The 13,273-nt window shown below is 63.2% G+C and overlaps 4 protein-coding genes across 4 annotated transcripts in view; 3 read left to right on the forward strand and 1 right to left on the reverse strand.

The window, feature by feature from the left end:
* The window catches only part of ACA1_165680 (Retinoblastomaassociated protein A domain containing protein), a gene marked incomplete at both ends in the record, with an annotated part of 5,613 nt that extends 885 nt beyond the window's left edge, over window positions 1-4,728 (forward strand). Inside the window, 17 exons of the mRNA XM_004354002.1 lie at window positions 24-105; window positions 274-407; window positions 543-716; window positions 832-896; window positions 1,043-1,213; window positions 1,334-1,465; window positions 1,579-2,009; window positions 2,138-2,337; window positions 2,448-2,566; window positions 2,701-2,876; window positions 2,966-3,068; window positions 3,165-3,342; window positions 3,432-3,482; window positions 3,610-3,722; window positions 3,816-4,168; window positions 4,249-4,408; window positions 4,511-4,728. Coding sequence (XP_004354054.1) covers window positions 24-105; window positions 274-407; window positions 543-716; window positions 832-896; window positions 1,043-1,213; window positions 1,334-1,465; window positions 1,579-2,009; window positions 2,138-2,337; window positions 2,448-2,566; window positions 2,701-2,876; window positions 2,966-3,068; window positions 3,165-3,342; window positions 3,432-3,482; window positions 3,610-3,722; window positions 3,816-4,168; window positions 4,249-4,408; window positions 4,511-4,728 — 2,860 coding nt within the window. The remainder of the gene's footprint in view (window positions 1-23; window positions 106-273; window positions 408-542; window positions 717-831; window positions 897-1,042; window positions 1,214-1,333; window positions 1,466-1,578; window positions 2,010-2,137; window positions 2,338-2,447; window positions 2,567-2,700; window positions 2,877-2,965; window positions 3,069-3,164; window positions 3,343-3,431; window positions 3,483-3,609; window positions 3,723-3,815; window positions 4,169-4,248; window positions 4,409-4,510) is intronic.
* A 316-nt stretch (window positions 4,729-5,044) lies between these two features.
* Window positions 5,045-6,335, reverse strand: ACA1_165790 (uncharacterized protein; the record flags this gene model as incomplete). The annotated part of the gene is made up of 5 exons (XM_004354003.1): window positions 5,045-5,172; window positions 5,285-5,529; window positions 5,636-5,825; window positions 5,927-5,952; window positions 6,226-6,335. 5 exons carry the CDS (start codon window positions 6,333-6,335, stop codon window positions 5,045-5,047), a joined length of 699 nt encoding a protein of 232 aa, XP_004354055.1.
* A 241-nt stretch (window positions 6,336-6,576) lies between these two features.
* On the forward strand, window positions 6,577-8,099 carry ACA1_165800 (uncharacterized protein; the record flags this gene model as incomplete). The annotated part of the gene is made up of 5 exons (XM_004354004.1): window positions 6,577-6,933; window positions 7,052-7,153; window positions 7,230-7,312; window positions 7,459-7,685; window positions 7,813-8,099. The coding sequence occupies 5 exons, from the start codon at window positions 6,577-6,579 to the stop codon at window positions 8,097-8,099; spliced, it is 1,056 nt and encodes a 351-aa protein (XP_004354056.1).
* A 149-nt stretch (window positions 8,100-8,248) lies between these two features.
* On the forward strand, window positions 8,249-13,273 carry ACA1_165810 (amidohydrolase domain containing protein; the record flags this gene model as incomplete). The annotated part of the gene is made up of 23 exons (XM_004354005.1): window positions 8,249-8,329; window positions 8,453-8,582; window positions 8,685-8,740; window positions 8,849-8,989; window positions 9,010-9,148; window positions 9,271-9,366; window positions 9,441-9,506; window positions 9,640-9,705; window positions 9,855-9,997; window positions 10,114-10,261; window positions 10,381-10,394; window positions 10,622-10,795; window positions 10,893-10,966; window positions 11,066-11,225; window positions 11,308-11,490; window positions 11,573-11,689; window positions 11,775-11,930; window positions 12,015-12,093; window positions 12,208-12,305; window positions 12,428-12,511; window positions 12,625-12,737; window positions 12,832-12,905; window positions 13,014-13,273. 23 exons carry the CDS (start codon window positions 8,249-8,251, stop codon window positions 13,271-13,273), a joined length of 2,652 nt encoding a protein of 883 aa, XP_004354057.1.

Raw genomic sequence — 13,273 nt, forward strand, 5'->3', positions numbered from 1 at the left:
CGATACGACGAACTCTGCCGCAGCCTCAATCTCGATGAAGAGACGCGCAAAATCGGCTGGTCCCTCCTGCGCCGACTCACGCTCAAGGCCGGCCAGCAGGATGAGGTGCGCACACTACTATATACCGCCCGCTCATCCACTTCTTCTTCTCCTCTTCATCTCGCGAGAGTCATCGCATCTCAGTGTCGATGGATCGCATTTCTCGCCATCATCCATCGTGGCCGTTGTACTTATCATGGCGTGATGTCTCTCGCTTGTGTGTGTCGTCATCAGGAGCGGTTCGTGCTGTGCATGGCCGCGTGTGCTCTCTACGTGGCGGGCATGCCCGAGCAGCGCACGCCGGCGTCCACGACCTCTGGCGGCAGCTGCGTCTCACTCACCCAGCTCCTGCGCGCCACCCACATTCGGTAATCCTCTCATGCACGTCGTGGCACAAGCGGTGTCGTGTGTGTCGTGTGTGTCGTGTGTGTCGTGTGTGTGCGTGTGTGTGCGTGTGTGTGATGGTGGCTGATGTTCTTGTCACCGGTTGTGTCTGGCTTCAGGCTGGTGGATTTCTTCGACCCGCTGAAGGCCTTCATAGCCAATCTCAAGCTGGGCGCGGCGTACGAGGAGCAGCTGCTGCAGCTCGAGCGCAAGTTCTGCGTCATCTGCATCCTCTACCGCAAGTACGAGAAGGAGTTCTTCCAGGTCTTCCGCATAACCGACATACAGCCCGGGTAATCCACCCTTCGACCACTTCTCGTGTGTGTCGTGTCGTGTGTTATTGTCGTGTCGTGTCGTGTCGCACGTGCACTAATATTGCGATATATCTGTTTGCCCCCATAATCACAGCTCGCCCGACAGCCCATACTACGCTCTCTTCTCCTTCGGCTGGGTGCTCTTCCTGGTGGCCAAAGGTAACAACCACCGCCCACAGAACCCAAGTTTAGTTATCGAGGTTTAGTTATATCCTTAATTCATCAACTTTAGTTAGATGAATTATTCAATTTAGTTATATTGATCGTTTACCTTAGCTGATCGTGACGGACGCGGCCGTGCGCAGGTAAATTGCTGACGTCGCCGCCGGACCTCATAACGGCGTTCCACCTGTTGCTGTGCTGCGTCCAATTCGTGGCCACCCACGCCGCGCCCGAGACCAAGTCCACGCTGACCGGAACGAGCGGAGAGGTCGCCCTCGCCGCCCTCTGCAAACAGAGCGGCGCCAGCCTTGCCGGTACGCCGCCCGCGTGCCATGACACACACACACACACACGCCGCGCTGTGTGCGCACAGCACACACGTGTGCGTCGCTGACTGGGAAGAACAACCGCGGAATTCGGGTGGTTGAGAGCAGAGGTGGTGCGGCTGGAGGCCGATCTCTTTGCGCCGTTCCTGCAAAGCTGGAAGGACTCCAACGTGCTCGGCGCCACCGGCGACTCGCTGGCCTTTGACCGGCCCACACTCAAGCGTTGGTCCACCATGATGGGTACCATTACGATCCTCCCTCCTTGTGTTGCGTGTCGTGTCGTATTGCTGTGTGTGTGTGTGTGTGTGTGTGTGTGCCGCTGCTGCTCACATGTGTGTGTCGTGTGATTACAGCGCGAGACTATGAGATCATGTTTCACAGCCAGGGCGACTTTGACGAACGGCTGTTCCTCACGGCGCCCCAGGAGGTGGGCACGCCCTCCCGCGTGGGCGAGAACTACGGCCACTACTACGACTACGACAAGGGCGTCGTCAAGCCTGCGGCGGCGGCCGCCACCTCGACCTCGACCACCACCTCCGCCGCCACCGCCCAGCCGACCACTCCCTCCGCGTCATCATCGTCTGTGTCGACATCATCGACATTGGGGGGCGGCGGTGGTTACCCGACCACGCCCGGCGGATCGGCCGCCGCGCCGCCGCGAACGCCGATGCGGGCGGCCCTGAGCGCGGTGGCCTGGCTCAAGTCCACCCTCGAACACACCCAGGCCGCGCCCTCCCCCGTGCTGCGCAAATTCTTTGCCGCCTGCGAGAACAATCCCGCCGAGGTACCTCCCCGCCCGTGTGCTATGCGTGTCGTGTCGTGTCGTGTCGTGTGTGCGCACGCGCGCGTGCCATGCGTGTCGTGTTAACATGCTCACGCGTGCGCACACACGACACGACGCGACACGCACAGGAGATCGAGGCGCGGGTTGCCAAGTACTCGGGGCTGGTGCCGTTCGGGGAGGGCGAGGAGGGCCAGCAGCGGCGGGAGCTGGGCATCAAGCTGTACTACAAGATCCTCGAGGCCATGCTCCTGGCCGAGGAGGAGCGCCTCAAGCGCGCCTCCGTCTCCTCCGACTTCTCCACTCTCCTCCGACACGACTCCTTCCACAGGTGGAGCCCCCACCTCACCCGCCAGCTTAACCCATCACCGTTGCTCACCAGTCGTGTGTGTGTCGTGCGTGTCGTGTCGTGCGTGTCGTGTGTCGTGTCGAAATGCGTAGGTCGTTGCTGGCGTGCTGTTTTGAGGTGATAGCGTATTGCTACAAGATCATCGACCTGGCCTTCCCCAAGCTCCTCTCCCTCTTCCACATCCACGCCTTTGACTTCTTCAAGCTCATCGGTACATATCTTTCTCTATGCGTGCCCTCCCCCTCCTCCTCTTTTCCTTGCATGTCGTGTCATTGACGTCATTGCCACGACACGCACCACCGCACACGCGACACGACACGACGCGACACGACACACGCAATGTAGAGTCGGTGATTCGGTACGAGCGAACGCTGCCGGTGGGGGTGACGCGGCATCTGGGCCACATCGAGGAGACGATCCTCGAGAGCGTCGGGTGGCAGGAGGGCTCGCCCGTCTTTGCCCTCCTCGCCGACCCCGCCAAGGTCCGCGACCTCCTCGCCCTCTTCAGGCGCCCCACCCAGGTACCCGCCGCCTCGCCGCGCGTGTGTCACGCGCGTGTGCTGTGTGTCGTGCGTGTCGTGTCGTGGTGCTGATGCGTGCGAGGGTGTAGGGTGGGGCCAAGGAGTTCATGGCCTCGTCGGCGCTCTCGCCACCGTCGCCTGCGCCCAACATGCTCGTCTCCCCCGCACGGCCCACGGCACCGGCCACCCCCGGTACCCCCTTTCCCGCCTCGCGCCCGCTTCCTTCTGGCTGAGCGACTCACGACACGACACGACACGACACGACACGACACGACCAACGGCACACAGGGCGAGGCGGGATGGGTGGGTCGTGGCACTCGCTGTGCCTGTTCTACCGGAAGGTGCTGGGGCAGGCCAGCCGGCGGTGCTGGAGCCTGTGCGCGGCCATCGGCCTCCGCCCGGAGGTGTTCGACCAGGTGTGGCGGGCCACCATCGAGCTCCTGATCTCCCACGCCAACTTCATCAAGTACCACCCCTCCCCCCTCGCGTGTGTCGTGTTGCGCGCGTTGCGTGTCGTGTGTCGTGTGTGCGGTGTTGAACGTGTGTCGTGCGCAGGGGAAGGCATTTGGATCAGATCATCCTGTGCGTCATCTACGGCGTATCACGGTACGTGTGTGGTGTGTGTGGTGTGTGTGTGTGTGTGTGCGTGTGTCGCCGCGCCACACGCAACGCGACTGATCGGACAACCGTCGTCGTCGTGTGTGTCGCACGCATCGTATCGGGGCCGCCGCAGGGTGAACAAGGTGAAGGACGTGGCGTTCCGAGGCATTCTGGAGCACTACCGAAAACAGCCCCACCGCAAGCCCGCGGCCGAGGTCTACCGCGCCGTGCCCCTCAACGAGCCCGGTACCCCCCCCCCGCACGACACTCACGCACCACACACGACACGACACACACGGCACACGACACGTGCTCACAACCCATGATGGGCGGCTGCAGGCGAGAAGGGCGACATCATCAAGTTCTACAACTTTGTGTTCATCCCGCAGCTCGAGTCGTTCCTGCTCCAGTTCCAGGCGGCGCCCTCGTCGACGACCTCCATGACCAGCTCGCCGCTGCCGCCCCTCTCCCCGCACCCCACCGGTGGTGGTGCCCCCTCCTCTGGCTCGGGCTCGGTGCTGGTCTCGTCGTCGTCCGGTTCCTACGCGCTGGCCCAGTCGCCCGTGCGGGTCGCGGCGTCGAACGTCTACCTCTCGCCCATGCACCCGTCGTCTGGCCCGCGCTCGCTCACCCACCCCTCGTCCTCGTCGTCGTCATCGACCTACAGCTTTGGCCTCAGCCCCTCCACCAAAGTACGCGTGTGCGGTTGTGCGTGTGTGCGGTGGTGTGTGCGTGTGTGTGCGGTCGATTGATTGCGGTGTGTGTGCGGTAGGAGCTGCACGCGATCAATGCGACGCTCAACTCGCCGGTGCGACCGGTCAAGCGAGAACGGGAGCCGCGGCGACTCCTCTTCCCCGGCGGGGCCGGCGGCGAGCCCGCGCCCGCGCCCGAAGGCGACGGCTCCGCCCTCCGACGAAAGCTCTCTGAACTCGGTATCCCCCACCACAAACTCCCACCGACAAACCACCGTCGCTGACACTACGTCGTGCGTGCGGTGTGTGTCGTGTCGCGTCGCGTCGTGTCGCGTAACGCAGCGTCGGCAGCAGCGATCTGCGCGGGCGGCGAGGGCGAACAGCCGACGCCGACGACGCCGACGGCGGCAGCAGCGCCGACACCGGCAGCAGCGGAGGGCAGCCCGCGGCAGGCCAAGAGGCGGAGGCGCGACACCGCCGGCAGCCAAGACAACTCCACCGGCGGCGACGGCGACGGCGACAAGGAGGGCAGCGAAGGTGCTTCTCCGTCGAGTGAATGAGGGGCAAGCAAGCAAGTATCGACAATAGTGGCTCGTGAGACGACGATGACGAACATGAAGACGACGATCATTGAACTCTCCGACTACAGAGAAGAAGAAGAAGAACGAGAAGAAGAAGAGAAAGAGAATGTGGGGGCAAAGGTGGCGAAGACCGCTTGTGTCTGTGTACAAATAAACAAACGGCGCGCCGCCATCGTTTATTATCTCCCGCGCGTTCGACATGCGTTGGTCGGTGTCGTCAACTTGTTGTTGTTGTTGTGGTGGTGGTGGTGGTGCGTAGGGTGTCGGGTGTGGTGAGATGCACCAGCTGTGCAGCTCAACCGAAGTAGTAGTTCATGACGAAGACGGAGCAGTTGAAGCGGAAGAGGAGCGAGAGCACGTAGAAGAGCCCCACCGCCCCGATCGGGTACAGGAACAGCACCGTGTGGTGCAGGAATGGGAGCACTGCACACGCAACACGACACGCAACGCAACGCAACACACGACACACGTCAGCGACGACGACGACGACGACGACGACGAAGAAGAACGAGAAGAAGAAGAGGGGTGGAGGTACCGTTGTAGCCGAGGAAGGTGACGTAGAAGTAGTAGGAGAAGGCGAAGGCGTACATGGAGTTGGCGATGACGGTGGAGAAGAAGCCCGTGCCGAGGATCAGGGGCAGCAGGAAGAACTGGAGCACGTAGAGGACGACGAACAGCGGGAAGAAGGAGTTGCAGTGGACGTCGAACGCGTAGAGCCACTCCACCTTCTGGTCCACGGCGTGCAGCGACTGCACCCGCAGATACTTGTTCGCCACGAACCTGTGTCGTATGTCGAACACCATCACAACACGACTGATGTTAACCATCGTGTGTGCCGTGTGTGTGTTGTGTTGTGTGTGTGTGTGTTGTGTTGTGTGTTGCGAACCAGCCGAGGGTGGCGGTGGCGAGGCCGAGGCCGAGGAACTCGATGAAGGCGGCCCAGAACATGATGCGGAGGAGGGTCACCGGGTTCCAGGCGTTGAAGGCGACCGAGTAGGCGATGGCCGCCACGGCCATGAACAGCACCAGGATGGCGATGAATGCGGGATCGTCTCTGGCCCACTGATTCTTCGTTTCTGTGTTCCCACACCGCACACACCGCACGCACACGACGAGCTTTGAGCACTTGTACAGCAGCCAGCGCGATGGAGGCCTCTCATTGAGACCCCTCACGTACGTTTGCGCCACGACGTTGTTCGGTAGCTGCACACGCACACGCACACGCACACGCACATCGGGAGATGAGAATGAGATTCCTCGCGATCGCTGCCGCTACGCAGATTTTGTGGAAGAATGGAATGGAGGACGAAAGCTGCAGGTGTACGTACACTCGTGCGGGATTGATACAGAGGTAAAACATTTGCCTGTTGATTCGTTTTTTGAAGAATTGAGGAGGGAGGGTGAGCCTGGTGCTATGCCACTACTCGATTGAGGAGGAGGAGGAGATGCTGAAGGTCTGCGGCAAGGGGTACGAACCAGAAGGTGTACTCAATGTCCATCTGGGGGTAGTGGATTATGCGCCGCAGGTACTCGGGAATGTACGAACGCGAACCATTGAACCGATTCGTTGTGTATGACGGCAACATCGCTCTGTGTGCTTCTTGCTTTTTCTTTCAAACTCTAATTGCTCTAGTCTGCTGTTCCCCTCGCCTCAGGCAAGGCTTTCTAATGGCCCCTTGTCTGCAATCGTGATGTGATCTCGCTTCGCTGCACTTCCAATCTTTTCCCACCGTATTTCTTCAGTGCTTACGTGTCAGGGCCACGTCAGCAAAATTAAAACAATCAATAATCAAAATTTTATTCACCAAATATATCAAAGCACTGAAGATGGACCATCTTCGCAAAGATGAAGCGCACTGGGACGACGTGGCCGGCGTGTGGCAGCGGGTGAGCCTCGAGGTGCCCACGGGCACCACGACCGACGTGGCCTCTGCCGTGTGGTGGATTCAATCCGGGCGTAGCGCCACCCCAGGCCCGCGCCTGTTCGCCGACATTCGCATCCCTCACCGCCCCCCGGCCCAGGCCGCTGGTGGCCGCGGGTCCAGCGTGTCCATTCCTGACATTCTTCGTCAGCGCGCCTCGGCTGGCGTGCTCGAGTGCGTCCCGCTGGACCCGGCCGCGCCCTTGCCGCCCACCACCGCCACACCGCCCACGCCCGTCGCGCGCTGCACCTGGCACTGCCACGTACGCGTGTGCCCTCTTCCTTGAGACCGGCCCACCTGATCGCGATCTGTCTCACACACACGTGTGTGCGTGTGCGTGTGCGTGTGCGTGTGCGTGTGCGTGTGCGTGTGCGGGGCAGTTGGACTATCATCCGCCGAGTGATGATCCAGACACGGGGTTGGCTGGATTTGTGGACCAGCTCACCATGATCGAAACGGGCGTCTACTCGGATTACCGCGAGGTCGGACACCACTCACTCACTCACACCATCGTTCGTTCGTTCGTTCATCGCTCACATACCTAACCTGGCTGGCCAGATCTGGATTCGGCGCGACGAAGGCCACGAGCAGGTGACGATGGAGCTCATCGAAGAGCGCCCACCCTCCACTCCCGCCCACCCGTACTCCCTGCTCCACCACCCACTGCCTCGCCGCACACCATTTCTGATCACTCCATCGTGTGTCGTGTGTGGTGTGTCGTGTGTGTCGTGTGTGTGTCGCGTGTGTCGTGTGTGTCGTGTGTGTCGTGTGTATGTGTGCGACACAGGGAACCTGCGGCGAGACCCAGGCGCGGGGTGTGGGTGGTGAGCGGGCGGTACTTTGCGCAGGTGGTGGACCGGTACGTGCGGGAGGAGGGCAGCATCGGCCATCGCATCTCCACCACCCCGAGCCCCTCCCTCGGCGACCTCCTCGGCCACACCTGGAACCTGCCCGAGCACCAGCAGCGCTCCGCCGCCCTCCTCTTCGTCAGCTGCTTCGGTGTCATCGAGAACGGTACACCCGTCGTGTGCGTGTGTGTGTGTGCGTGTGTGTGTGTGCGCGCGCGCGCGCGCGTGTGTGTGCGTGTGTGTGCGTGTGTGTGCGTGTGTGCGTGTCGTGCTGACGCGTGTCGAGGTGTTAGATGGCGACGGGGAGGTGTGGTGGGTGCACAAGTCGACGGATCCGGCGCTCGAGGGCACGGTGCTGTTCGCCACCGGTGGCGCAGCGACGCGTCGTTTGGAGCCCATCATCATCATCGCGTCGGAGCCGAGCCACTCCCGCCGATCGGCGGCCACACGACTGCGGGAGACGCTGCCGGACGGGACCACCCGGCTGTGGGCCATCCACGCCAACACGTTCCAGCGCGACCTCTTCCCCGCCTCCGCCGCTGCCGCCCCTCATGGCGCAGCCCACGCGGCCCGCCTGTGAGGCCCTCCGTTCGCGGCAGGGTCCTGATTGGCGGGTTTGTTGGGTTGTTTTTTCTTACGGGGAAGCCGAGAGATCTTCGTTTTCCGTTTCATCTTTCGTTCATCTTTCGGTTCGCTCTCTCCGGCGTTGAATTGCGGCCGTCACTCCCGATGTCGAATTGGTTCGGATCGTACGACGAAATCGGAGGCTCGGGTTCCGTCTCTCCCGTCCCCTGGTGGAAGCGCCCCCGCGTACCGTCCCCCCATTTCTCATTCCCACAAATAAATACCCACAAAAATACTTTACTTTTCTTTAATTTATTCATCTTTTAATTACAAATGATTAATATTTTATTAATTTAAAATGGGCACCAGGTGTGGGCGGTGGTCGCGGTGGCCGTGGCAGTGCTGGCGGTGATTGCCGGCGCTGCGGGCCTGGGCTCCTTCCTGGGCTCCAGCGACGATGACGGCCCCTCGTCGCCCTTCCTGGGCTGCCCGCCCTCCCGTACGTCGTCTCCCCAACACCTGCCGCACGCGCACAAAGAAATGGTGCACCGCACACGCACACGCACACGCACACGGCCTCACGCGTGGCGCGCAACAACAGGATTGCAGTACAGCCCGTTCTACGCGGGCGCACACAACTCGCCGCAGCTTCTCGCCGTGCGTTTCCCTTTCCTTCTTCACTCAGCCCGCCACCGGGCTTTGCTGACGACACGCCGCACACACGCCGCACACGCCGCACACGCCGCACATGCCACGTAAGCGCAGGAGCTGAGCACGCCCAAGAAGGCCGAGCGCCAGCGCACGTTCATCGCCAACGGCACTGTGTGGACGATGAGCTCCTCCACGCGAGACCCGCTCGTACCCACCCCTACGGCCGGTGACGTCAGCCGCCACCCTAACACTAGTGTGCGCGTTGATGTATTAAGGTGGGCGTGGACGTCATCGTCGAGAACGGCGTGATCCACCAGATCGGGCGCAACCTGGACAGGGCCGGCGCCACGCTGATCATCGACGCCCAGGGCCGCCACGTCACCCCCGGCCTCGTCGACATGCACTCCCACCTCGGTCCGGCTTCTTACCCCCCCCCAGGCGTGTGTGCGTCGACTCACCGACGTGCGTGTGCGGTTGTGCGTGTGCGTGTGCGGTGGTGCATGTGCGGTGGTGCGTGTGCGTGTGCGTGTGCGCAGGCGTGTATTCGTTCCCGGAGGACGCGCATGCCACGCAGGACGGGAATGAGATGACGGGACCCACGCTTCCCCAGCTGCGCGCCCTCGACGCCCTCGGTACTCGCCGAGCCCTCACCCTTGACAGCGATTCGCATTAAGCTCGCGGCTGACGTCACACGTTGGAAAAACAGACCCGGAGGACCCGGCCATTCCGCTCATTCTCGGCGGTGGTGTCACCACGGCCCTCGTCTTGCCCGGTACCGCCCGCTCTCGCCGTCAACGCACACCTCCCTCGTGCACAATTCCTGCTCACTTCCCATCACCACCACCGCACACGCACACGCACACGCACACGCACACGCACACGCACACACCACCGCACACACGTAGGAAGCGCGAATGTGATGGGCGGCGAGGCGGCCTATGTCAAGCTCAAGTCCAGCAAGAACGTGCACGGTACCAACCCCCACACCACCCCACACTTGCACCCGCACGACACTCACCTCTTCCTTCGCGCGCGTGTCGTGTCGTGGGCGTGTGCCATGCCGTGTGTGTGTGTGTGTGTTGCGTGTGTGTGTCGTGTCGTGTCGTGTGCGGTGTCCAAGACATGCTGATCCCGGGGGCGCCTCGCGCGTTGAAGATGGCGTGCGGCGAGAATCCCAAGCGCGTGTACGGCGGCCAGGGTCGCATTCCCTCGAGCCGCATGGGCATCGGCCTCGTGCTCCGCCAAAAGCTCATCCAAGCCGCCGTACACCACCCCTCCACCACCACCCCCCCTCCGCCAACCGTCCACTTACCGCCGCACACGCACACGCACACGCACGCGCACACGCACACACGACACACGACACACGGCACACACAGCAATTGAGGCAGTCGCAGGAGCAGTGGGACTGTATGTCGGAGGCCCAGCGGGCGGTGACGCCGCGGCCCTTCGACCTCGACCTGGAGCCGCTCGTGGCCCTCCTCCGCGGCGACATCAACCTCAACGTCCACTGCTACGAGACCCAGGGTCGCCCCCCCCCAAAGACACACACGCACCCCCGCTCGTGTCGCGCTGACACTTGCGTGTGTCGTGTGCTGTGTGCGGTGCGTGTCGTGCGGTGCGGTGCGGTGCGGTGACACGCACAGACATTGCGACGATGGTGCGGACGTCGAAGGAGTTCAATTTCCGGATCAACGCGTTCCATCACGCCCTCGAGGCCTGGAAGATCCCCGAAATGCTCGCCGCACACAACATCACCGCCGCCACCTTTGCCGACCACTGGGGCTTCAAGGCACACACGCACGAGACACACCGCACACAACACGCGACACACACCGCACGCGCAGGCGACACGCGCGGGCTCATACGTGAATGGAACGCGCGCAGATGGAGGGCTACGACGGCAGCGTGCACGGCCCGCGCGTGCTGCACGAGGCCGGGGTCAACGTGGTGCTCAAGTCCGACCACCCGGTCATCTTCGGGCGGTGGCTCATGTACGAGGCCGCACGCGCCCACTACTACGGCCTCGACGCCTGGACCGCCATCGCCTCCGTCACCCGCGTACCTCAACCCCGCCCCCACCCGCCCCCACCCGCCCCCGCCCGCCCCCTCCCGCCCCCGCCCGCCCCATCTTCTCAGCGTTGGCGTGTGTCGTTAGAATCCGGCCAATTCGATCGGACTGGGGCACCGCGTGGGGACCATTGAGGACGGCAAGGACGGCGATCTCGTCATGTACGACACGACACACGCAACACGCAACACACGACACGCGTTGACACACATGCGTGGTATGTGCGGGGTATGTGTGGAATGTGGTGGAATGCCTGTTAGTTGGGACCGGCATCCGCTGCAGGTGGACGCGCAGGCCTTCAAGGTGCTCATCGAGGGCCACCTGGCGGCCGACAACAGCGCCTTCGCCTCGGCCGTCGTCCCGCCGCCGCCCGCCGGCAACGCCACCCTCCAGCCCACCGGCCCCTCCGCCTGCCAAAACGTACGACCGCACACACGCACGACGCGCCGACGCTGAGACCGCACACGCGCCACCGCACTCACCGCACGCACCGCACGCGCAGGTGTCGTCGTCGAGCTATGCGATCACGGACGTCACTGTGTACACGATGGACGCCGCCAATCGGGTGATCGCCGGCGGCAACGTCGTGGTCCAGGACGGCGTCGTCCAGTGCGTCGGCACCGCGGCCGAGTGCCCCGTGCCCGCGGGCGGCGCCGTCGACGTCTACAGCCTGCCCGGCGGCCAGGTACGCGCGCGCGTGTCGTGTGTCGTATGTGCCGTGCCGTGCGTGTCGTGCGGTGTGTTTGACGGTGGAACCGCACGCGCAGGTGATGCCGGGCCTGGTGAACGTGGGCACGTCGCTGGCCCTGTACGAGGTCGACTCCGAGAGCGGCTCGGCCGACGGCGCCATCTTCCCCTCCTTCTCCCAGCACGTCCGCGCCGCGGTACCGCTCCCCCCTCCCCTCTCGATTTTTCGCCTTTCTGACCGCACACGACACGACACGACACGACACGACACGACACGCACAGGATGGGGTGCGATTGAACATGTACCACAAGAAGCACCTGCGGGCGGCGTGGGCGGGCGGCGTGACGACCCTCATCACGCCCCCCTGGGGGCCGGGCCTCGTGCTGGGCCTGTCGGCCGCCTTCTCTACCACCCCCGCCGCCGTCACCATCGACGACGTATGCACCACCGCACACACACAACCGCACACGCACACGCGCACGATCAACAACACGACACGCACGGCTGATTGTGTGTGGCAGGCGCTCATCGGGACCAATGGAGGATCGGCGGCGCTGCACCTGTCGCTGGGCGACGCGACCAAGGGAGGCGGCGACACTTGTGCGTGTGCCCCCCTCTCCATCCACCCTCCCAACACCAGATAATTGACGCGCGTGTCGTGCGGTCGTGCGTGTGCGGTGGTGTGTGTGCGGTGGTGTGTGTGCGGTGTAATAGCGTCGATCTCGGGCCAGGTGTCTCAGTTGAGGGCGATCTTCGCAAGCGCCCAGCAGGCCAACGTCAACTCCACCGATCCCTTCGCCCGCGCTCTTCGCGTTCGTTCTCCTCCTCTCTTCTCCTTCGTTTCTTTCTGTGGTCTCCCCGTCTCACCCGCACACACCGCACACACACACACACACACACCGCACCACCGCACACACCGCACACACACGCGTAGGGAGAGCTGGTGGTGGTGATCGCCGCCACGCAGGCCGACGACATGGCCAGCGCAGTTCGCCTGAAGCAGGAGTTTGGCTTTGATGTATGTATTTTTCTCTCCCCCCTTCTTTCTTTTCTTCTTTGTTTTGGTGGCTGACGCCATCACGGCATCATCATGCATCGTCATGCATCGTCGTCGTCGTCGTCATGGGTCAGCTGGTGATCCTGGGCGGCGTTGAGGCCGAGCTGATCGCGGCCCAGCTGGCGTCGGCCAACGTGTCCGTGGTGCTCAACCCCGCACGCAGCCCGCCCAACACCTTCTCCACCTGGTACAGGCGCCCTTCTTTTTCGCGCGTGTTCGTGTGCGGCGTGTGTGCGTGTGTGCGTGCGGCCAGTGCTCACATCGTCGTTGTGTGTCGTCAGGCACGCCATGCGAAAGACCGCCGCGTACCTGAACTCGCAGGGCGTGCGCGTGGGTCTCGCCGTGTCCGACCCCGGTACTCACTTCACTCACTTTGTGCACACAAACTTTCGTGTGCAACGCACTCACCAACGTGTGCGGCGCGCGTGTGCGTGTGTGCGTCGTTGTGGTCGTGTTAAAACAGGAAATGTGCGCAACCTGCGTTGGGAGGCGGGAGCGTCGCTCACGGACGAGGTGACGCCGGCGTTCGACAAGGTGGCGGCGATCGCGAGCGTGACGACCAACATCGCCCGCATGTTCCGCCTCGAGGCGGGCGTGGGCTCCATCACCGCCAACGGGCCGGCCAACCTGGTGGCCTTCACCGGCGAGCCCCTCTCCTTCGCCGGCCGCATCGCACTCGTCGCCGCCGGCTCGCTCGTCGAATGCTCGCCCGACCAGTTCTGA

The sequence above is a fragment of the Acanthamoeba castellanii genome (genome assembly GCF_000313135.1).
Source record: "Acanthamoeba castellanii str. Neff unplaced genomic scaffold scf7180000084732, whole genome shotgun sequence".
In the NCBI taxonomy this organism is placed as follows: Eukaryota; Discosea; order Longamoebia; family Acanthamoebidae; genus Acanthamoeba; species Acanthamoeba castellanii.